The 25,721-nt window shown below is 44.4% G+C and overlaps 1 protein-coding gene across 1 annotated transcript in view; it reads right to left on the bottom strand.

Moving 5' to 3' along the window:
* BATF3 (basic leucine zipper ATF-like transcription factor 3) overlaps positions 1 to 25,721 on the bottom strand; it is a 52,748-nt gene that overhangs the window by 13,224 nt on the left and 13,803 nt on the right. Inside the window, exon 2 of the mRNA XM_030196061.1 lies at positions 1,989 to 2,093. Coding sequence (XP_030051921.1) covers positions 1,989 to 2,093 — 105 coding nt within the window. The remainder of the gene's footprint in view (positions 1 to 1,988; positions 2,094 to 25,721) is intronic.

The following is a 25,721-nucleotide window of genomic DNA, read 5'->3' as shown; positions in this document are numbered from 1 at the left end:
ACAAGGGTGTGGATGAGGGTTTTGGTAGAGTGCTCGGAAAGAAAGGGGCGGATTTTACGGATGTTGTAAAGAAAGAAACGACAGGTCTTGGCGGTCTGCTGGATATGAGCAGAGAAGGAGAGAAAAGAGTCAAAGATGACCCCAAGGTTTCGAGCTGAGGAGACAGGGAGAATGAGAGAGCCATCAACAGAAATAGAAAACGGGGGGAGCGGGGAGGTGGGTTTGGGGGGGAAAATGAGAAGCTCGGTTTTGGTCATATTTAATTTCAGGTGGCGTTGAGACATCCAGGCAGCAATCTACCTTGCCAATCATGATCTCTAATGTAATATCACTTGTATCTCTCACTCCGGAAATGGCGATTGCCATGACGGAACAATGTACGCCACATTGCGCCTGCAAATAGGTGGGAAAATGTGGGTTACAAATGCAACAAATAAATAAATAAACTTCAAGCAGCAGTCTTGCGAGACTATCACCAGAGGTCATGGAAGCCATTTTTGAGACTGGAGCTGGCATGGGTAGGAGCGACTGCCTATCCATGCCAGCTCTATCGTCAAAGCGGCTGCTGTGACTTCTAGCAGCAGTCTCACGAGATTAATGCTTGAAGTTGCAACAGCTATTTTGACAATGCAGCCAGCAAGGGCAAGAGTGAGTGGGGATTGCTCCTGCCCTAACTGCACCACTGGACCACCAACGCTTGTAAGGTGGGTCCCAGGGGGGCTACTAGTGGTGATAAGGGTCCAGAAGGAGAGCTGCTTTTGTTTGCAGGAGGGCCAGGGAGGGGCGTAGCTCCTGTTCAGGAGGGAACACAATGCTGATTAGGAGAGGACGGTTTTGTTTACTGTTTCAGTTTCGGCTGAAACCAAGCTGCAAAATTCGGTCACAAGTTTAGTTTTGGCCAACCCCCCCCCCCCCCCCCCAACCCACACACAAAATGCTTTTGGTCATCCTCCAATTATATAAACAGAGTGCCATGGGTAGGTGCCCATGTAGGCATTATTTTACATAGACAAATAGGTACCTACTTGTCTTTCTGATACATGTATGTGGCAGAGAATGTGCCTTTAAACGTAGGCATGATAATGGGCACGTATGCCCAGATTCAATATTTCTTAATCTATGCACACATGTATGAACTTGGCATTGCCCACTGGTAATGTGTGTGCCTTGATGCTAAAGCACATATGTTTTGCTTATGTAGCCACATCTGTACCAGAATGACTTAAAAAAAATTACTCTTCCCAACTCAGAGCAGCCATCGCAACAGTCCTCAGCTAGATGCCCCTAACTGCAGCTCCCTCCAGAAACTAGCTAACCTGGACCCAAAGTCTTGCCACTGAATGATGACCGAGTCTTCTTTCCCTGAAGGACTCAACAGCCAGCCTCAGGAGTAGGGACCTGAGAATTGAACCCTTGTCTAATGTACACCGCTTTCTCTGACCCACCAAGTCAAACCCATAATTGCATTTATTTTCACTGTTGACCAAATTATGCAAGACTTTTGTTTGCAAGTTACAAGACTGTAGAATCACTTATTTATTTATTTACTAGTAAAAAAAGGGGCTAGCAAGGTTTTCTTCTGTGTGCATATGGGAGTGTGTGTGTCCCTGCCCTCTGCCCTCTCTCCCTTCCCCTGTGTTGTCTGTCCTCTCTGTCCCCTCCCTCCTCCGAGTCGAATCCTTCAGTGTTAAGTTTCCTGCTGTGTTTGTTACAGAGATAGTGAGGGCTTCTGCCCTCTCTCCCCTCCCCCCTCTGAGTCCTTCACTGTTACAGAGAGAGCAATTTGATTTTGTGCGGGGCAGACACTCATGGGGAAACCGGATATCTCTCCCCTTCACACTTCCGGCTGGAGGCTTCATTTAGAATGTTGGTGGTGCCTTTTATATATAGAGATGTATTTATTTGTGGCATTTATACCCCGCTCTATAGCAGGTTCAGTGCGGCTTACAAAGTATCATTCTTGGAATGCACCCTGATTGCAACCTCACCTCATGCAGTTTATCGGCTTTTTGCGTCTGTTTCTTGCGACTTCGCTGTGCAGCCACTCTGTTTTTCTCCCTCCTCCGCACTTTCCTGTCATCTGAACTGGGGCTCTATAAAACGAAAACAGAAGAGAAACATGTCATATGGTCCTCCTGTCTCAATACTGTAAGCTAAGGTTTAGAAAAAATGAAAGTTGGAATGCCATGGACGTTCCCATAAGAACATAATTGTTGCCAACAGTGGCCAATCCAGGTCACAAGTACCCAAAAGAATGTTTCTGTAGGTAAAAAGAAGGGAAAAGTCCTATAGAGCCTTTACATCAGGGGAAAAGCTGACCCATAAACCCACGGCATGTATGGATTTGTAGTTGCAATTTCAATGGGAAAGTAGCAAAACTTTAGAAGCAATTTATGTTTCAACAGTTTTTATTGATGACAATAAACATTATAAACATGGTTCATAAATTCAAACAGTTCATTAACCTAAGAACAGGTCACTGTTGCATACATACATCTTAACTGCTTCATCAATATTTTCCATCATCATTTTCTCCCCCCTCCCCCCCCCCCCCTTTTTCCTCCCCTCCCCCCCCCCCCCGGGGGTTGACATCTTTACAGTGATCATTTTTAACTTCATAGCACTTAATCTTTTTCAATATCTATTACAGGACTATACCCATTTACATCCTGAAATGCTAATCTCCCAAACACCCCACTGGCTAAGGCGTTCCAAGTCTATTTAGTACCGCACTTCGTGCTTTATGGGATATGTTTTGCAAGTACTTACTCCATATTTTAATAAACTCCTTTCTTTTCTTTGAGTTACCAAAGGCCGTCCTAGCCTCCCAAAGCATTAATTCATGCATCCTATTTCTCCAGTACCAAAAGGAAGGTGGATCTTCTTGCATCCAGTGTTTAAGTATGCATTTTTTCCCCACTGCATATGCCTTGCATAAAAATAGCCCTATATAGCTGTCTGTTATCCCATATGCATCCCTTTTGTTCAACAACACTCCTCTCCAGGAGGGGAGTAATCTTTGCCCTATGATCTGCTCGATATACTTCTGTATAACTCTCCAGAATATTTTTATTCGAGCACATTTCCAGAATGCATGCAAAAAGGTATTATTTTCTCTATTACATTTGGAGCATTGAGCTTCGCCTATCCAACCCGCTCTTGCTGCTTGGTTTTGTGTTATGTATCCCCTGTGTATTACCCTATATTGACTCTCCTGTAACTCTGCCCCACCTACTTGATGTGGTATATCGTTTATCAGTTTTGCAAAATTTATTCCTTTCAATTCGTATCCCAAATCCTTACTCCATGCCTCTTTAAGTATCTCATAGGTACGGGGGGGACTCAGTGCTACTAAAGCTCTATGTAAACTCGATATTGATACCTGCCCGTGTGCATCTCCCTTTAAGAATTCACGAAGTCTACAACCAAGCCTCGCGCCTATTGCTTCTTGGTCCATACTGCCCCAGTAATGATGTAGTTGTCTGTATGAGTAATGATCCTGATTTGCTAAAGACATTCTTTGCTGCAGATCCTGAAAGCCATACAACCCTCCCTCCTCATTAACTAGATGTTCGAGTAAGGTAATCCCCGCCCTTGACCACCTGTCAAATATACCTTTCTCCAGACCGGGTGGAAAGTCCCCATTTCCTTTGATTGGTAGCTGATCGCTAACATTGGGGTTTTGCTTCCATACCTGCATGAGCCATCGCCATATGCTTCTCATTGGCCTTAACAATATACTTTTTCAGAGGTTTAATGGTAAGTTTTTTGTTTTGGCCTGCAATATAAAAATCAAGTGCCAGGGCTCAAATAGTGTTCTCTCCCAGCTAGTCGGGGTATACTGGTTTGTATTGAGCAGCCAATCCCTAAGATGTCTCAACAGGCATGCTTGATTGTATCGTTTTATACAGGGTAATCCCACTCCCCCCTGTGTCCATCCATCATACAAATATTCAAAGCGAACTTTTGGTTTCTTCCCCCCCCAAAGGAACTTTCGGATTATTCTATTTAACTTTCTAATGTCCTTACCCAGGATATGCAATGGCAATACCTGCAATATGTACAGCCACCTTGGGAATATAATCATTTTGAACATATTGATTCTTCCTATTAATGACAGAGGCAAATGATTCCACCTCTCTAAAGAGCTGCTGGTGTCTTGTAACAGCTTTTCTATATTGATCTTATATAGATTAGTTATATCCATAGTTAAGTGCACTCCCAGATATCTGAACGATTCCGCCGCCCATTTTAATGGTAATTGTCTTTGCCAGTCTCTTACTTGGGCTCCCTCCCTCTGCATAGCTTCAGACTTCTCTAGATTGAGCTTAAAGCCTGAGAAGTCGCCGTACTCTGCCATACACTCTATGAGGGCTGGTAGTGATTCCTCTGGCTGAGTCACATGTGCTAATAAATCATCAGCAAATGCTGCTATTTTAAAAGTTTCCGTGCCCATCCTAACTCCCTTTACATCGGGTGTTTGTTGAATATTCCTAATCAATGGGTCTAAGGTTAATACAAATAGTAAAGGTGATAGTGGGCATCCCTGCCTTGTTCCCCGACAAATGGGAAAGGGAGGAGACAATATTCCATTCGCCCACACCTGGGCTTGTGGAAGATAGTATAATGCTCTAATTGCCTCCTGAAAGAACCCTGTTATTCCGTACACATCCAATATTCCGAACATAAAGTCCCATACTACTCTGTCGAATGCCTTTTCAGCATCGAAGCTGACCAACACCGACGGCGTGGCCAGCTCCGCTACCGCCTCCAAAGTTACCAATATCTTTCTCACATTTTTTGTGATATTTCGCCCCTGTACGAATCCCACCTGTGAATCTTCAATAATATCTGGCAGAATTCGCGATAAACGATTTGCCAAAACCTTGGCAAATAGTTTAGCCTCATAATTAAGTAGCGAAATTGGCCTATAAGATTCTGGTTTCTGTGTGTCCCTTCCTGGTTTTGGGAGCACAATGATCTGAGCTGTTCTCAAGGAGATAGGCATTTGTTTTTCTTTCACTATGGCATTAAACATCAATGTGATGGGTACCACCACTTCATCCCTCATCATTTTATAGAATTCTCCTCTATACCCATCTGGACCCGGTGCTTTCCCCAAAGGCCCCTGCTGTATTGCCCATGCTACTTCATCTTCCATTATGGGGGCATTTAACATTTCTTGGCTCTCTATATCTATTCTCGGAAGATTTTGTCCCTCCAGATACATTTCACTATCCATCGGGGGTGGATCAGGGACATCATACAGCTGCCTATAATAACCTTGCAAAATTCTGTTTATTTGGGTATCTTTGTTTTCTAAAGTTCCATTGGCCGAATATAATGCGTTAATTTTTGGGGGTCCTTGCCTTGGATTTGCTAACCTAGCCAACATCTTTCCCCCTCTGTTAGCATATTTATATAATTTATATTTATAAGAGCCATAGTTGTGTTGGGCCTTTCTATGAAGTCTCTCATTAAGGGTCTGCTGCAGTTCCAATAGTTGGGCTTTTAGTGTAACAGTATGTTGGCGTCCATACTCCCGTCTTACCCTTGTTATTTCCTTCTCTAGCCAGATCTGTTCCTTCTCCCTTGCCTTTTTTTGATGGCTAGTGTACGCGATTATCTCTCCCCTAAGCACAGCCTTTGCCGTGTCCCAATAAAGTATAGGAGTTGTTGTATGTGCCTGATTGGTGTCTTGGAACTGCTTATATTTTTTAATTATAAAATCTCGGAATCCCTGATCTTTGTATAACCAAATAGGGAACTTCCACTGGAACTGTCTAATCTCTCTCTCCATAGGCTCCCATACGGTCATTACCATTGCATGATCTGATATTTTAATGGGGCCTATTTCTGCACTACATATTTTAGTAAATATTGATCGAGATATAAATATGTAATCAATCCTCGACATGGTGGCATGTGCGCGAGACAAGTGAGTATAGTCACGCTCTACGGGATGCAGTGTTCGCCACACATCCACCAGGTCCAGGACCTCACTTAACACCTCCAGTCCTCTTGATTCCATCCCTGCTCCTCTTCTTCCCCCCTGTGATCTGTCCAGTGTGGGATCCACTACTGCATTGAAATCTCCCCCAACTAGCATGGGTGTTCCTTCAAAACTTGTTAACTGACGTAAAAGTTGTTTGTAGAAAGCTTTGTTATACGTGTTAGGAGCATATACATTACACAGAACCACTGGTTGACGTTCTACAGTTAAATGTACAATTACAAATCTTCCCGCATCATCAGCTATTACTTTGTGTGTAGTTATTTGCACCCCTTTCTTGATTAGAATTATGACTCCCGCTTTTTTTGCTTGCGCTGGGGATTCATAATATGAGCCCACCCACCAACGGCATAGTTTCTCATGTTCCTTGGCATTTAAATGTGTTTCTTGAAGTAATGCTATTGACACCTTTTGCCTGTGGAGTGCCCGGAGTATCTTCTGCCTTTTTATCGGCGAAGAAATACCTCCCACATTCCATGTCACTACTTTAAGGGCCATTAAGTGATATCGTAAGTTTGCTGTATTACTACCTTGATTCTTTCTCTGATTAAGTGGGGAGGGCATCCCAGCCTATACCCCCACCCCCTATAGTTGATCCTGTTCCTACATGGATGTTCAACTCGTGTGTCCCCTACTATATTGCCTGTATTCCCCTGTTCTTCTGTTACCATGAAGATTTTGTTCCACATTAACCCTCTCCCCCTCCCTCCCCCACCCTCCCCCCTACTACCCATCTCCCCCATATTCTTATTGGCACCTATAGTGCTGTACTTCCGTGCTTCCGACCAGGGATCCCTCTAGACCAATCCTTACTTGTGTGTCATTTATCCCCTCCCCCCTCAGTTTACCTTATTAACTTTACAAACAGTATCAACATCTTCATAACTTTGTAACTCTGCATCAAATAGTCTCTGGTTTCCTCACCACTTCTGCTCTTCCTCTTACTATTGTACCAGTCTCTCTTTTCTTGTCACCGCACTACTCAGGTTTTACTCGACGTTCCCGGCCTTTCTTCCTCCAGCCGGTCCACGAATGCTTGAGCGGCTTCCACCGTGTCACAAAATCTGACTGAACCATTGTGCTGGATTCTCAATTTTGCTGGATATAGTAGACTGAACCTTATCTGCATTTTGTGCAGTCTCCCACATATTTGCGAATATTGCTTGCGCTGGAGGGACACTTTGGTAGAATAGTCCTGAAAACACAGTATCTTATGTCCGTCCACCTCCAGCTTCCCTCCTTTCCGTATAGCTATCAACACATCCATCTTATGTTGATAGTGTAGCATTCGCAATATGACCACTCTTGGCCGTGTATTATTCTCTCTTCTTGGACCCAACCGGTGTGCTCGTTCTATCTTAATTGGTCCCGCGGTACTCTGGTTAGTCAAAAGCTTGGTGAGCCATGGCTCCAAAAAACCTCTCAGTTCCGCCTCTGGTATTGATTCTGGTATGCCTACCAGCCGAAGATTATTCCTTCGAGATCGATTCTCCAGGTCGTCCACTTTGTCTTCCAAGGTTGTCACCATTGCTTGTAAATGCTCGATGGATTTTGATGCCTCCTGCGTGGAGGTTTCCACCTCTCCCAGTCGCTGTTGAACCTCCTGGAACTCGTTGGTAAACGTGGTGATTCTTTGGTCCATTCCTTCAAGCTTGTCAATTATTTGCTGCAATTTATTGTTCATGGTTTCCTCCACCGCCATTTTTACCTCCGTGACAATTTCCGTGGCCCAAACAGAGCTCACTGTTGGTGACGGTGGGGAATTTTTGTCCGCCATCTTTGTACCCCCGTTCTTATTCTTCTCCGGCTCTCTCCTGGAGCTTCTGGTAGCCATACAGCAATGCACGGGGCAACTACAGTCTATTCCACTGATTTAATACTGTTTTTGTCCCCGTTTCTCAGCTGCAGTGAGTTAACTCGGCTTGTTATTTATGCTGGATACTGTTTTATTATTCTTGGTCTCTATGCTAAGTATTCCTCTGTCTCTTTATTTTTCAATTGCCACATGTTCATTTACAGAGATTGGTGCTGTATTCCTTGTTCTTGTTTCCCCACGCTTCTCTTCCCACTATCTCTCCGCCATCTTCTCCTGATAGCACGGTACCTTATGCTCCTTTTGCCCCACGTTCTTGTCCGTCCTCTGCCGTGCACTCATCTGGCTGCTCTTAGCTGCGGTCTCAATCGCCCGCTCCCGAGCACATCAGCAACATCGGCGAGACCTTTCTGTCTTTGAGCCTCCAGGTCTCCCGCCCGCGTCGAGCTAGGTGTTCCGCTCCCCGCGTCTCGCCGGCCTCGGCTCCACGTGGTTGCAGTCGGGTGCGCGATCGCCGTTTTTCGCCGCTCCGTCTTCACCAAGCGGCTTCGCGGTTCCCAATTATGAGCCTGGGACTCTCCTCCGTACTAACCCGTCTTCTCTGTCTTGTTCTGGGGGTTTGGGCTGTTTTAATCAGTATGATCCCTGGTCGTTGCCTGCAGGAGCTCACCTTACAGCGGCCATCTTGGCTCGCTGCTCCACCGGAAGTCACTTTAGAAGCAATTTATAGGAGACCCAAATCCTAAACATCTTGTGCAGAGTAAGTGAGGAGAGAGAGACAAGGCCAGTCCAAGACCAGCTGGTACCCAGTGTGAAAACAATTTGGGATCCCTGTTCCCTTTCAGCAGTGGTAGCTCTAGCCATAGGCGGTCAGTGGCTCACCTCTCCCACTTGCCTGCAGCCCATCTGCCCCTCTCTTTCTCTCTCTCACATTCCACCTACCCCTCTCTCACACATATCTTTGCCCTTCCTCTCCGACCCTCAGAGAGCCTGTTGATTTTGCTGTCTCATGAGACTGGGTACTACAAGCTTAACAAACCTCAGGTAGCTCAAACTGTCTGAGAGCTCCTTGGTTGCACAGTATATGGGGGGAGGTGGAAGGGGTAAGGAAACTGCTGGGCACGGGAGAAGTGGAGGAAAGGAAACTGCTGGACCAGAGTGCAGAGATGCCAAGGGTGGCCCATCAAGAAGAGTGATATGTACCACCCCAATAAGTGCACTGACAGTCAACGAGTGAGGTTTTTCCTTGCAGTGATTTCAATGTATAATTTTGAAATAGTGGTGAAGGGACTGAAGTCCAAGCAATAGCTGCTGGCTACTCTTATTGACAAGTAATGCCATCACGTGCACATAAAAATGTATTTCTGTATCATGGGTGATATCGTGGGCATAGTTTGACTGTTTATTTGGGAGGGCAAAGGGGGGTTTGACATATTAGCATATTCATTTGCATACATACATTTCCTACATATTCATTATGGTTATTCAAAGCACACACACCAGCCTAAAACACTGAATATGAAGCCAGCATATCAAAACAGTGGATATATATTTTTTTTTTTTTAATGAAATGAGCCAGCACCATGGCAAATATCTTTTATTATGCTTCCTCTGCCATTCACATAAATTAGCAAGGGGAGCGTGCACTCTTCCTTTCCTCTTACCTAGGACTGACACCATCATCCACCCATTTTCTCCTTCTCCAAATCCCTGTTCTTTCTCCCTTCCTCCTTCCGTACCAGCACTTCCCTATACCATGCAAATGGATAGAAAAATATAGCACCCCCCCCACCCCAAACAGGCAGAACTTTTTTGCTTGGGTCATCCACATGTAATTTCCCATTATATGGAGGTTACTGAGAGAAGAGGTCCCCTTGAGAATCACTGGGGGGAGTGACTGGGAGGTCCCTGGGGTGGGAAGCCCAACCCATAGGGAGTGTTTGATACAAGTTGCAGGGAGATAAAGGTTCACTGTGAGTGAGTGAGTGAGTGAGTGAGTGAGTGAGTGAGTGAGTGAGTGAGTGAGTGACAAAAGGGATGAGTTACTAAAAGGGGTAAAGATTAGCAATATGCCCAGGAGGGGGTCTTTGGTTGCCTGATGGTCCCCTGCCAAGAGGAAGTATAGGGGAATCCTATGGAAGAGCATATCCTCTGGCTGTAGAGGGGGGTTGTAGCTCCTGAAGCAGCAACCATAAAAGTGGGTGTAGGAGAGACCCAGTCTGGGAGCAAGAGGATTGGAGCCCAGGAAAGCTCAATCCCAGGACCAGGGTGGATCCAGAGTAGGGGGTCACCACTGGAAGAGGGTCAGACCACAGGAAGGTCTGAGCCTGCAGAAAATTGAGTTGTACTGAGGGGAGGAGAAACAGCCAGTGGGAACCACACTGCCCACAGGATAGGCATGAATGGGAGAACTGTACATATACATATTTTGCTCAAACACTTGCCCTTGTAAATACACCTGAAGGAAAAGGTGGCACGGGAGTTCCCCTGAGGAACATCAGAAGAATTGGAACCTAGTTTGAGTTTACCTGGAGTTAGAATGCTGAAATTGTTTGATGTTGCTGCCATTGAAGAGTTGGAGAATAAAGGTTTGAGTTCTTGCATAAACTCTTGCCTAAAGTGTGGTTCTTGCGTACAGAGGACCAAAGGGGTTGCACCCTGGAAAGTGTTTCTCCTAAATCCCCGGATCGCAATTCCAGAACTTTAACCCACTCCCAGCTCATTGTGAGCGTGGACTGGAACTACGAGAAGAGTGGTGTGACTGTGTATAAGTGATGGAATTGTCCCTGTAAGCCTGGGTCGGGGAACTGAGCCTAGCCTGGGAAAGCGAGACCCGGGCTACACACAGGCAGCACTTTTTCCTCCTCCCACCCCCACCCCCTTACAAGCAGCACTTTCTTGCTAGCCCTTCTCCCCCAGAAGCAGCACTTACCCCCTAGGCATAACTTTTTTTTTCCTCTTGGCCCCTCCACTGACAGCAATTACCCCTAGGGGCAACACACAGCAATCTGCTGATTGAAGTCAGGGATGAGACAGCACCCCCCAAGGCACTCAAAAGAGTTGGCACCCTGAAAACTCTGATCAGGAAGGAGGGTGAGGACTTCCCCTCATACTAAACACTAGTTAGCCCCCCCCCCCCCCAAAAAAAAATGCTATTTACATATTCCCAAGCAATACAAAAAAAATTATCCGAATTAGATAAATGTTGCTGGAACTGTATTATAAAAAAAGATATAGACCCCTGACTCTGCACTGTCACAGTGTTAAATACAAGCATATATTTTGCATCCACAGGAGCCTTCCTCATGCAACAATGGGTGCAGAGCAGAACTAGAGAATTGCAGCAGCTTTATTGCCAGATATTCAATGCCAGGCCATGTCCATGCACCGGAACTGAATATCCAGGCATATGCAGCCGGATAAAATATAGCTGGTTAAGTGCGATATTCAGCATTTAACCGGCTAGGACGAAATGCATAAAGATAGCATTCTGTTTTATGTGGTTATCCTAGCTGGTTAAGTGCTTTATCCCCCTTACAGCTCACCAAACAAAAATATTCAAATTGTGATCATCACATCAGGAACAGCATATACTCCTTCTGCTGTCAGACACTTTGCTTAAAGTAGATGTATTTTTGTTTGCGTGATGACTATACACGATGTTTGGACCACTGCTGATAAGCATATTTATTTTGAGTGGTGGGGGTTCTTGCCCCAGAGCCTGCTTTAAAATAGGGCCAGACACTTTATGAAATTAACACAAAACCCTGCAAAAAGACACTCAAAACCTATAAAGAAAACTTCACACACCAAAGCAGCCCTAACTCAGATATGAAAAGATAGTGCAATAAAATATTACACTGGGCCCTAGAGCACCAATATAGTTTCTACTGGAAAACTGGAACAAGCTGGACTGTTACACAGACACCACATGCCAGCAGAATCCTTCACCTCGGCTGCACATACAGAACACTGACAAACCCTCACCCAAAGGGAACCACAAAAAAAAAAACATGCAAACAAAAACTGAAATGGAGACCCCCCCCCCCTCTCTTACGCCCAAAAAAGCCAGACTCTATAAGCAGAGCATCACCGGTAAGAGAGAAACAGAAATGTTTTTTTCTCCTGTGCTCTGCAAAATATAAAACTAAAAAAAAAAGTACATTTCACAAAGCAGGCGTCCTTAAAAAGTATTAAATCATTTTTTTCTACCTTTGTTGTCTGAACACTTTACTTTTCTGATTGAACTGGTCCCAGTTTCTTCCACTTTCCATGCACCAGTCTTCTGAATTCTTTTCCAGGTTGGCCTTTCCATTTCTTCTCTCTCCTCTTGTCGTCTTCCTTTCCTTTTCTACATCCGTCTGGTGCTGATCTTTTGTTATATGTTGTCCCACCCCCTGTTTCTCTTCTCTGTGTTTATCTCCCTTTCTTTCACCCTCTAGTCCTTAGTCTTAATTTCACTTATCTCCCTGTGGGCTTTTTCCAACTCCTTCTCATTTCCTCTCCAGCACTCCCATTGCCCCTTCTGTCTCTCTCTTCCCCTGTCTCCTATACCCTCCCCTTCTATATTTCACCCACATCCTTAGTCCCCCATTCCCAGCTGGAGTCGGACAGTAGAAAAATAGAGGAGTTAAAGGTTTTGTGTACCAACTCCACAGCCCTGCACTGTATTCACCCTCTTAGCCCTCATCTACCCTCCACTGCATCTCATCATCTCATTAGTCCTAGCTCCATCCCTGTCTCTCCTTCCTTCCCTTGCCTCCAAGGCCATTCTTCCATCTCTTACCTTATACCCCATGTCCTATTACCTCTCTTTCACAAACTTTTCAACCCCATTTCCACCCTCACTCAGCCCCTTCAGGAGACCCATACTTTTTCTCCCATACCCCTCCCCAGTACTCCCATCCCTTTTCAATGCCTCATCCTCTCTCCAGTCTTCCAGGTCATTCATATTATGTCTCAGCTGTTCTCCTTATAACAGAGAGAATTCAAAACTTAGGAGGTTTAGTAAAACCTCACAAGTTTGCTATTGTTTTCAATAGTGATAGCAATTGTTTTGTTCTGGCCAATATGGCGACAACAGGGTGGGGGGAACGGCTTCAACTTTTTAATGTCAAGAGGACTTCTGTCATTAAACCTCCTTGTGGGAAGCTGTAGGAGAGACAAGAGCTTCTGGGGGGAGAGAGACAGAGAGAGAGAGAGAGAGAGATGCTGCAGCTGCACAACTCGGGGGGGTGGCAGTCAGGAAAAATGGAGTGGCAACCTGGAGGCTTTTCACTCAGGTGACAGCTCATTTTGGGGGGGGGGGGTCATGTCCCCCTTGCCCCCTCAAACTACACCCCAGAGCTGCCAAGGTGGTTCAATTTTTGAGAGGGAGATTTTAGGACATGCCTCCAGCCCCACCCACTCTGTCCGAGTCCCGCCCACTCCACTTCCTGGCTTCACATTCTTCTCTTCCTCCAATTCTTTGCAACACCAACAAGCCACCTTCCCCTCCGTCAGCAGCAGATGCTTTAATAACATTTTTTCTCTTGCTGACACAGCACCAGTCTCGCAATAAGAGCTGCGAGATTTTGAAGTTCTTATCACAAGATTGGTCCTACAGTAGTAGGAGATAACATTTTATTAACACGTCTCCTGTTGTAAATGAAGGGAGAGCACAGATACCAAGAGTGGCCCATCCCAAAGCTGGCAATTTCAGGCCAATAAATGAGGGGATTTTTCATTGGCCCCAGCCATCTCTTACACCAGATCTGGTAGATGTACAGTCCAAAAACTGATATATTCTAATCAATAAATTGAAAATAAAACTTTTTTTTTTAAACCTTACTTTTCTAATTGTGCTGTCCCAGTTTCTGGTTTCTGCTTTTCTCTTAACTCTTGCTATGGTCTCCTTGTCCATTTTGACATTTCTTTTTTCTTCATGATCACCATCCATCTTCCCTCTATGTTCCTAACCATCCTGTCCAGCATCTCTCTTGTCCCTGCCCCTAGCTCTCCCACCATGTTCAACATTTCCACTCTGTCTCTATTCTTGTCCTGTCCAGCATTGCCATTGCCCCTCTGTGTCCCTTATCCCGCCCCACATCCCACCTAACTTTTCCCAATTCTCCCACACCACCTCCCCCCCTTCCACTATCAGCATGTTTGTATCTCTCTTCCTCCCTTCCCCTGAGGCAGCATGTCTTCTTCTCTTTTCTTTTCTTCTCCCTGGGGCCAGGGTAGTGGAGCACAGTTGAAGATTGAAAGTGGGATTTATGGCACTGCCGATTCCAATACCTAGAACATTCTTCCAGCAATTGAACAGAAAACTGTTTGCATACATCTGGAACAAACGGCCACCTAGGGTTCGCAGACCAATGATGTTTCAAAGGCCGGCTCAGGGAGGGATGGGAGTTCCCAATTTTGAGCTGTACTACCAGGCAGCCCAGATACGCATATTGGCGGATTGGGACTCCAACATTACTAAGAAGTGGTTACACTGGGAAAGGGCGTGGCTAGGAACGCGCTTCTTGGGGGATAATCTGTGGACATCAGAGAAAGAAATTCAGGCTCTAATAAAGCGGGTGCCCATGGGGATAGGTCATTTGCTTCATACATGGTTACTAATACGTAAAAAGGTCTTCCCAGAAAGGAAATATTTCCTTCAAATGGCGATCAGAGGAGCGCCGGGCTTCCCTCTAGGGGGGACAGAAAAGATATACCAACAATGGGCATTTAAAGGCTTATATAAACTTGATCAGCTATGGGCTCAGGGGGAGATAAAAGATGTTAGAGAATTACAAGAAGAATATGGTCTGGAAAATAGAGATTTAGTGTACTACCACTGCTTCAGAAACTATATCCTGAGAAGGGCGAGGGAAGAGTTAGAACTTGCTGAAACAAGGCTTGAAAGGGCGCTGAGACGGGGAGGAGGAAGAGGCAGTGTTACACGGCTTTATAGAGCTTTGCTGCTCCTCTCGACCCCGCAGGAGTTCTACACTGAAAGATGGGAGGAAGCATTACAGACTAGATTCACCCCGGAGTGGTGGACTTGTAGTTATAGATATATGCTGAAACCCTCCATCGCCCAAGCCCTAGTAGAAAATGGTTATAAAATACTATATTGGTGGTATTACACACCAGAGAGATTACACAAAATTTATCCCCAGGTTCTCGTAGATTGCTGGAGGGAATGTGGTGGCCATGGAACATTTCTTCATATATGGTGGGAGTGCCCAAAGGTAAAGGTGTACTGGTTACAGATAATAGAACTGGTGAAGAAAGTAGTACAGGTGGACTACCCATGTCAAGCGGAAACATGCTTATTGTATTCAAGGCCCCGGAAAAGCAAGAAATATAGTCATAAGTTAGCAATACACTTCTGGGTAGCCGCAAAAATGGCACTGGCGAAAGCTTGGAAACAAGTAGCAACACCTAGCATTAAGGAAGTGTTGAATAGAGTAGAATATTTACACTTGATGTCGAAATTAACGGCCTTGAGAAAAGGCCAGATGCATATCCATCAAAAAATATGGCAGGTATATGAAACTGTAAAACAAAATTTAATATGACTCCATGGCTGAAGAGGAAAGGGGAGGGAGGGGGGGGGTAAGGTCAGGTGGGATAAGTTCTGCTGTGGATAATGTTACAGATTGTGGATCAGAGATGTTGGTTGTAAAATATACAAGAATGTGTATTTAGTTGTTGGTGTATGTTTTATATGTTAGAACTGTTATGATAAAAATAAAAAACATATCATTAAAAAAAAAGATTGAAAGTGGGTGTTAAAGCGAGAAACTGAGGAGCATAAGAGTCAGAGAGATCATTAACATGAATGTTAAAATCCCCAAAAATGAGGGAAGGAGATAAAGGTTCAAGAAAGAAGGAAAGTCAGGCGTCAAAGTCACTGAGAAAGGAAGAAAGGGACTTATCAGGGGGTCAATAAACGACTGCTACTCGGAGAGGCAGATGAGTGAATAGACAGATGGAGTGGACTTTGAAGGAAGAAAAACAGTGAGACTGAGATTGAAGAGGTTGAAATCTACAGGAGAGTGAAAGTAGTAGCTCGATACCTCCTCCATGACCAACTGGGTGAGGAGCATGGGAGAAAAGGTAACCTCCAGGACACAGGTCCACAGCTGAAGCAGATTCTACAGGGCAAAGCCAAGTTTCAGTTAGGGCAAGCAGATGGACAGTACTAGAGAGATAAAGAGGTTGTGGATGTAGGAAAGTTTGTTGCAGAGCGGGCATTCCACAGAGCACATGAGAAAGGTAGGGAAGAGGGGTGGGAAGAGAGGAACAGAAATTAGATTAGAGACATCACAGTGTGACCCGCATGAATAGGATAAGAGCTGATGTGGAGGACCAGGATTGGGATTGATATCCCCAGCGGACAGCAGGAGAAGGCGCAGGAGAGAACAGCGGACAGCAGGAGAAGGAGCAAAAGAGTATGGAGAAGAGTAGGAGAGGCATGACGACAGTGACGAAGGCGAGATGTACTCAGAATGGAGATGGTTGAATTGAAGGAAGGAAATGTTGAAGTTTGAAAGCTGAGAAGAAGGAAGAAGACAAAAAAAAGAGGGTGAGATGGTGAAAGCAGAAGGGGGGGAAATGCATTCCTGTGGTATACAGTGGATTCAGATGGAGAAACAGATTGGGAAGGGGCAGTACCAAGCAGAGAAACTACACTGGAGCCATGAGAAATAGTAGAAAGAAAATACAAAGTGTACAGAGAAAATGTTTGGCACCTGGAACGAAGGCCCTCAGCGGATTGGAGTGGACCTGGGAGTCACTCTGAAGAAGGCTGTGAGGATATGCAGATGGGCTGCAAGTCTTCCACAGCACCTGGAAGGCAGCTGGTGGGAACACTGGGCACCTCCACTACTCACCTCCCAGCCAAGAAAAGGCTTACTAGGGGTTAGGCCGAAGTCAGCATTCCTCCCCCTAAGGGTCACATGATCTGAGCCAAAAGGCACTTGGAAGCCCTAGGCACCTGGAGCGAAGACCCTGGGAGGATCGGGGTGGACCTGGGAGTCATCCCGGAGAAGGTTGTGAGGATATACAAATGGGCTGCAAGTTCTCCACAGCACCTGGAAAGCAGCTGGTGGGAGCGTGGGCACCTGGCGCGAAGGCCCTGAGCGAATCGGAGTGGACCTGGGAGTCACCCCAGAGAAGGCCACCATGCACCTTCCAGCCAAGAAAAAGTTTTCCAGGGGTTAGGCCAAAGCCAGCATTCCTCCCCCTGAGGCTTACAGGCAGTGCTTTTTTTGTAGAAAAAAAGGTGCCGGTACTCATTATGGGCGGGGTCACCACATATGGCTCCACCCCTATGATAGCCACACCCATATTAACCACACCCCCTATACCAGCCATGGCGCATATAAACAGACATCATTGAAAATATTACAGTACTGTAGGAGAAAAAAATAACGTGATTTTTTTTCATTATAAATAATCTCTGTAAGCTCTTACAGCTCCAGTATACCCAGTGCAAAATAAGACAGCCAATGTAAATTCTCAAATTGGACATATTACAAACACTAAAATGAAAATAAAATGATTTTTTTATACCTTTGTTGTCTGGTGACTGTTTTTCTTTCCATATTGGTCCCAGTCTGTGATTCTCCTTTCCTTTGTTTTCGCTTAACTCTTCTGTGCCATTTGTCATTTTTGTCTCCTTTTTCTTTGCTTTCTTCAATATTTTTCAGGCTCTCTCTCTGTCCAGATTTAATTCATTCTTACTATCCATTCTTAATCTACCTGTGGCTTTTCATCTTTTCCTCACCCTTGTTCTCCCCATGCCCCTTCCTCTTATTCTCCAGTCTTTCTCTATTCCCCTTTTCCATCCAGCAGCTCTGCTTTCTCTCCCCATCCTTCCAGTGTCTCCCCTATTTCTTTCTGCATTCTTCCATCCAGCGTCTTCCCTCTTTCTCTCCCTATCCCCATCCTTCCATCTGTTTTTCCCTCTCTCTCTCTCCCCATCCTTCCATCTGTTTTTCCCCCTCTCTCTCCCCATCCTTCCATCTGTTTTCCCTCTCTCTTTCCCCATCCTTCCATCTGTTTTTCCCCTCTCTCCCCAATCCTTCCTTCTGTGTTTTTCCCTCTCTCCCCAATCCTTCCATCTGTTTTTCCCTCTCTTTCCCCATCCTTCCATCTGTTTCCCCTCTCTCTCCCAATCCTTCCCTGTTGTTTTCCCTCTTTCTCTCTCTCCCCATCCTTCCATCTGTTTTCCCCTCTCTCCCCAATCCTTCCATCTGTTTTTCCCCTCTTTCTCTCTCTCTCCCCAATCCTTCCCTCTGTTGATTTCCCTCTTTCTCTCTCCCCAATCCTTCCCTCTGTTGTTTTCCCTCTCTCTCTCTCCCCAATCCTTCCCTCTGTTGTTTTCCCTCTTTCTCTCTCTCTCCCCAATCCTTCCCTCTGTTGATTTCCCTCTTTCTCTCTCTCCCCAATCCTTCCCTCTGTTGGTTTCCCTCTTTCTCTCTCTCCCCAATCCTTCCCTCTGTTGGTTTCCCTCTTTCTCTCTCTCCCCATCCTTCCATCTGTTTTCCCTCTCTCTTTCCCCATCCTTCCATCTGTTTTTCCCTCTCTCCCCAATCCTTCCATCTGTGTTTTTCCCTCTCTCTCCCCATCCTTCCATCTGTTTTTCCCCTCTCTCCCCAATCCTTCCATCTGTTTTTCCCTCTCTCTCCCCATCCTTCCATCTGTTTTCCCCTCTCTCTCCCCAATCCTTCCCGCTGTTGTTTTCCCTCTCAATCTCTCTCCCCAATCCTTCCCTCTGTTGTTTTCCCTCTCTCTCTCCCCAATTCTTCCCTCTGTTGATTTCCCTCTTTCTCTCTCTCCCCAATCCTTCCCTCTGTTGTGTTCCCTCTCTCTCTCCCCCCAATTCTTCCCTCTGTTGATTTCCCTCTTTCTCTCTCTCCCCAATCCTTCTCTCTGTTGGTTTCCCTCTTTCTCTCTCTCCCCAATCCTTCCCTCTGTTGGTTTCCCTCTTTCTCTTTCTCCCCAATCCTTCCCTCTGTTGGTTTCCCTCTCTCCCAAATCCTTCCCTCTGTTGGTTTCCCTCTCCCTGCCAAGTTTCCCGCGAACGGCGCGAAGTCGCGACGCACGCGGCACCAGCCCCTATTTCCGGCCGCTGCTGCTTCTCCTGTTGAGCAGCAGCGGCCGCTACACAAAGAAAAAGAAGATTTAAAAAAAAATTGAAACCTGGCTGAAACGCGGCACCCCAGCACTGTAGACAGCCATTAGGCATTGGCTGTTGCCCCGCAGCCGCTCCTCCTCTTGCCTCTACGTCACTGCCCCTGGAGGAAGACCCCGGAGGAGCGCAGTGACGTAGAGGCAAGAGGAGGAGCGGCTGCGTGGCAACAGCTGAGCCAATGCCTAATGGCTGTCTACAGTGCCGGGGTGCCGCGTTTCAGCCAGGTTTGAAGTTTTTAAAAAAATCTTTTTCTTTGTGTAGCGGCCGCTGCTGCTCAACAGGAGAAGCAGCAGCGGCCGTAAATGGGGGCTGGCACTGCGTGCGGGACATGGACTCATGGGGCGGGGGGAGCAAAAAAAAAAAAGGTGCCGGTACGCCGTACCGTTGCGTACCGGCACAAAAAAAGCACTGCTTACAGGACTAGATTCAGTAAATGGCACCCAAAGTGCGAAAAAAATGAGCACTGAGCACCATTCTCTAAACAGCATTCTGAGTTGGATTCTGTTTATTGACCTGCCCGTGCCCCTCCCATGGTCACACTCCCTTTTCAGTTGCACACTAAAAGATCTGTATGTGCATCTTTATTTTATTTATTTTTGTTACATTTGTACCCCGCGCTTTCCCACTCATGGCAGGCTCAATGCGGCTTACATGGGGCAATGGAGGGTTAAGTGACTTGCCAGAGTCACAAGGAGCTGCCTGTGCCTGAAGTGGGAATCGAACTCAGTTCCATAGGACCAAAGTCCACCACCCTAACCACTAGGCCACTCCTCCACTTAGCACATAGCAAGATACGTGCGCAATCCCAAATTGAAGCCAATTAGCACCAATAATTGAATGTTAGCACCCAATTAGTGCTAATTGTCTCATTACTCAAATCTGCACGTGCAACTTTGGGGGATAGTGCCAAATCCAACAAAAAGGATAGTTAGTTCCAACGGAGCTGGAGGTCCAGTAAAGCAGTGAAGCTGAGTCCAACACTGAATCAAATACAGGGCCCTACAATTTTGCCATCTAAAAGATACAATTCAGAATGCATTAATGTAGGAGATTGTGTCGCTGATGCACTAGGGGTATGCAGCCCCCAATTTTTTTTTCGTTTTGTTTCCTGCGTCATTGGAAGAAAAGTTCATAAACTGTTATTATGGTGGACTTGGAGAAAATCCACGGCTTATTTCTGGTATAAGCAGCATGAAATCCATTTTACACTTGAAATCTTGCCAGGTGCTTGCGACCTGGATTGGTCACTGTTGGAAACAAGATACTGGGCTTGAAGGTCCTTCAATCTGTTCCAGGACGGCAGTGCTTACATACTTATATATACTAACAGGAATTTCTATTTTATTGGGCTTTATTTTACAAAAGGTGTGCACTGATAACACATGAAAAAAACAACAACAAAATGTTGGGTCTTTCCTGTCATATTGGGCACCCCACCCCTACTACTACTACTACTTATCATTTCTATAGCGCTACTAGACGTACGCAGCGCTGTACACTTGAACATGAAGAGACAGTCCCTGCTCGACAGAGCTTACAATCTAATTAGGACAAAAAAGAGATAAGGGAATGTTAAAGTGAGGGTGATAAAATAAGGGTTCTGAACAAGTGAACAAGGGTTAGGAGTTAAAAGCAGCATAAAAAAGGTGGGCTTTTAGCTTAGATTTGAGACGGTCAGAGATGGAGCTTGACGTACCGGCTCAGGAAGTCTATTCCAGGCATAAGGTGCAGCAAGATAAAAGGAACGGAGTCTGGAGTTAGCAGTGGAGGAGAAGGGTGCAGATAAGAGAGATTTACCCAGTAAACGGAGTTCCCGGGGAGGAATGTAGGGAGAGATGAGAGTGGAGAGGTACTAAGGAGTTGCAGAGTGAATGCGCTTATAGGTCAATAAGAGGAGTTTGAACTGCATGTGGAAACGGATAGGGAGCCAATGAAGTGACTTGAGGAGAGGGCTAATATGAGCATAACGACACTGGCGGAATATTAGTCGTGCAGCAGAATTTTGAACAGATTGAAGAGGAGAGAGATGGCTAAGTGGGAGACCCCCAAATGATATCTCCCATGTTGTTTTAAAAGAATATCCCTAATCTACACAACAAAAATAACTGGGTAAATCAATTCCAATGTAGTTGCATTGATAGTATCAAACATTCTACCTTCACAGCTATATCAAATTGCAAAATCTTTATTCCATATTGAACATATTTCAACAAAATTCTCTAAAATCTTATATATACATATAGTGCTGTTGCTCACCACTGCTGCACATTAATCAAATATCATCAAAACACTTGTTACCCCTAAAAGGAAAGCCAACACCCAGTCTCTTAACAGAGAGTAAAAGTCTTGTTACTTATTTTGACAGGCCAGCAGATGATTCCAAAAATGGCTGCATAGTTCCTCAGAGAGCTATACAGTCACTGAGTTGAATTGAGTTTAAGACTGAAAGTTTGGAACATAAACAAGATTGTGACAAGCATCTCGTGGAGTCATTTGTTTTATATTTATGGTTGGGATTTTCCCTTATTTCATTTGCCAGTTGGTTTTGTATTTTTATGTGTAGAATCTACATTTGTTTGTGTGTGTGTGTGGGGGGGGGGGGGGGGGGAGGGGGGTTGCAATTTTCATAACAAGGCACCTAAAAATACTTCCAAAAAGGCACCTGTTTTACAAAGGTAGCACAAGGTGCCTAAGTTCTTTACAGAACAGGTTCCTATAATGACCCCAGTACTGTCAAAATTCACACCTGCTCCAGGTGTAAATGTGTTCATGCACCAAGCATATTTTATAACTGAGCCTTAGCTCTGTCCAGTCTACATCCCTTGGAATGTTTACGGCAGATCACACAAAACTAGACACAGTCTTTCAGTGCACCTAATTTTTAACCACACACAATGTTATAAGAGCCACTTTTCATAGCTAAAAGATGCCGTACAAATGGAGAAAGTATATAGCCAATCTCTCTATCAATTTATAAGGTGGAGTTATGCCTTGTTTTGTTTTTTTTTGTTTGAATTTCCCTTCCATTCTCTTCTGTATGCTCTATTATCAGATTTTTTTGTATTTATGGTTCTTTATCTTGAAATGTATGAGTTTATGAATTTTATTTTATATTTGTAATGACCCCTCTTGCTTATTATCCACATTGAACTTAAATTTGTGTGGAAAAATGTGGGATATAAATGTCATATATAAATACACAAACATTCAACTCTAATAAATGAACCACCACCATACAGTCCCACAGATAAATTTTATATTGGAAGGATCTTCAGATGGTCTGTGGTCAAAATAAATCTTCATGCACCACTAGCACCATTTCCTCATCGGTCCAACAAATTCTTGTATAATTTTTTATATAGAGACTTTTTCACAATCTTCACCAACTGTGGTATTACTCTTCCTTGTATTTTTAAATTGTTTCAGTATAGTAAACATATCATTAACAACTTATCTTAACATGTGAATGAAGTTGGCCACCTCTCCCAACATGAATCTTGCATTTCGATATCTTGCGTCAGGGTCGAGGTACCTAAAAAATAAAATAGCGTGAGAAATCCATCCTTTTTCTTTTTAAAAGCCTAGTCAAAATGATTTCTGCATAAGTTAACATAATAAAATATCATCATGTCATAAGCTTTCCCCATGGACTGTGCTCATGAAGAAGAGAAATATGGCAGCAGCGTCTAACAGCATATATAGCACCGTCTCTTGATGACGTCAAAACGTCAATATCAATAAAGCACAAACCAAACAGGTTAGTTAAAGAGACTGCCACAAATTTATACCAGAGACGCCCATTCTAAATCTTCACTTAAACCCGCCGGGGAGACAGAGTCCAAGTCAAAAACCCAGCGCTGCGCTTTAAAATTCAACTGCTTTTCATAATTCCCACTCCCCACCCTTCTTCAACTGCACTTGAGATCTGAAATAGAACAGTGCACTTCCTGCCAATGTTTCACCAGGGGCGCTGCTTCAGTGTCCATATTCACCCAAGACTTATGTTCATTCAATCGAAGTTCAACCGAGCGAGCTGTACCGTCCACATATATCAAATTATATGGACACGAGATCAAATAGATGTCCCTAGCAGTAGTACATGTTGTTGTCCTAAAACATGCAGAATATCTTTTCCCTGTTGTCGGATCACTCTATCTTTCCCCACAGATAGTGTATTGGCACCAATGACAGTGACCAGAAACCTGATATGTACCCATAGATGGTGTCTTTACCTTCAGTTGAGAAGTCGTTCCTAACACTTGAGAGACAGCGTTTTTATCCCGATACATGTGCGAAGGAGCAAGCCTTGATACTCTATACATTTTTTATGACCCTTGTGACCCCTGACGCAGGCGTTGAGCGACAAAACACAGAACGTGTTGGGTCATTTTTTGAAGACTGTTTATCAGTTCTGTGATTAAAGGAATTTTGTCCTGATTTTGAAGGCTTTGAAGGCTAGTGCTTTCTTTGGCTATTTACCTTCAGTTGAACCATGATATTCACCATTTCATCAATGTTGGAACCTCTCAGGTAAGCAAACACCGGTTTGTCTGGATATAAATTCAATAAATGCATGATATGTCAATGTTGTAAAATGATGCAATTAATACGAGTGGACAAAGGCAAGAATTTTTGAATGAAAGTTAAAGGAAGATCATCATCTTTCCAAATATACTGAAATAAGAGTTCTCTGTGGCAGAAGCATAGTTGGGGGGAGGGGCGCAAAAAGTGAGCACTGGCGTCTATTTTTTACACTGTCTGCTCCCCTGACATGAAATCCTGGCTATGCTTCTGCTCGCTAGGCCCAATGAACTCTCAAATATGCTGCTTTAACTATATTATGAGGGTATCCTCACTAAGAATCTAATCTTCAGAAGTCTGGCATGAAAATGAAATTGTTGCAAGGATGAGCAACATCTATGTAACCTCAAGAATTCACTGATAGGTAGACTCTTCCCAGTGGGAAGCGTCATATCACAGTTGGTGAAGATTGTGAAAAAGTCTCTATATAAAAAATTATACAGGAATTTGTTGGACCGTTGAGGAAATGGTTCTAGTGGTGCATGAAGATTTATTTTGCCCATGGACCATCTGAAGTTCCTTCCAATATAAAATTTATCCGCGAGACTGTATGGTGGTGGTTCATTTATTAGAGTATACATGAAGAAAGCTTTATAAAATACCTCTATAGTGAAAAACACTTTTCTGTTGTTCATTTCATCAAATTTATAAACTCTTCATAGATACTCAACAGGCAATTCCTCAAGCTGCTACTATAAAAACATAAGAACATAAGCGTTGCCATACTGGGACAGACCAAATGTCCATCAAGCCCAGTATCTTGTTTCCACCAGTGGCCAATCCAAGTCACAAGTACCTGTCAAGTTCCCAGAACAGTAGAACAGATTTTATGCTGCTTATCTCTAAGTCCATCTTAATAATGTCCTCTACCACCAAATCCTGGCTTTGCATCTTCCACATGGCCTCACCAAATGACCTTTCTGAATCAGTGTACCTGGCTCCCTCCCTGGCCACATTCAGATCTCACACATTTGATGCTGCCTTCAGCTCCTAACCTACCTCTCTCAACACTCCCTAAATATCCTGGTTAAACTGCAGGCTCCACAGTAAAAGGCGCCTTCTGTCCTGTTATTTACATATAGTAACAACAGTCATTGCCTTCTATAACTGATCTATTTTCCCTACAATATAACTTTCTATTTCAGATTCTCCTACAGATTCCATTGCATGCTCGTCTTCTACTGTTGGGCTGACCACACTCATGATCCATGTCTCTTCCTTACCCTTATTCAGTCCTCACAGTTTAGTCAACAAACTCCAGATGGCTGCAACTTGAACAGAATGTGGCTGTTCAGCTTATCTTGGGTGCGGCCTGATTCGATCATGTCACACCATTGTTGAAGACCGAGCACTGGGTGCCCATCCGATGCCGTGTACAATATAAAGTTCTCAAATTGATACATTCTATTAGGTCTTCTGGTACATCGTCTGTTTTGTCCGATTTATTAACGCCTTATGTTATTCTTAGTCCTCCATTCATCTCAAGAGAACTTGCTATATCTTCCTTCGTTCCATTCAGTTTTTCATAATAAATTTAGGGTTTCTATATTCTATGTAGTCCGACCTGCCCTTTGGAATAAATTCCATTTAGCCCTTTGGTTTAAAGTCTTCTTTTAAGAAATTTAGGGAACTTTTGAAGACTCACCTTTTCTGTGAGGCTTATTATGGTGGTTGATTTTTCCTTGTGGATACCCAAAGTCATGATATATCAGGTGCATAGTGTGCTGTGGCTGCAGCAGCACATTGCTTCTGTCCTGTTTTGATTGTATTTCTTTCTTTGATAATTTTTAGATTTCTATTAGATATTGTAAACAACTTAGATGGTTTGCCCTTGAGCGGTATAGCAAATAAAGAGGAAACTAAGCTCCCCTGAGCTGGAGCTGTCTCTTTCTTGTATCTGTAGAGCACTGTGTGCACTTTGTAGTGCTATATAGATGTTGCAAGCGGAATCTTCTGGAAGATTTAGCCATGGATGCAGATAAACCAAGAGCTTATTTATATCCATAGCTAAAATATCACACAGCGGTTCTAGCCCTTGAAAAGTTTTGCAGGTTAGTACATTGGCCTCTTGCTTCTGTATGGCATTTCTGTAAATGATCCTCCACATTTGCTGGTGCTTATCATTTTCCTCGATTACA

This window comes from Microcaecilia unicolor, chromosome 3, assembly GCF_901765095.1.
Source record: "Microcaecilia unicolor chromosome 3, aMicUni1.1, whole genome shotgun sequence".
Taxonomy (NCBI): domain Eukaryota; kingdom Metazoa; phylum Chordata; class Amphibia; order Gymnophiona; family Siphonopidae; genus Microcaecilia; species Microcaecilia unicolor.
Note: the sequence above shows the minus strand (reverse complement) of the source record. Positions and strands in the feature narration are given on the sequence as shown.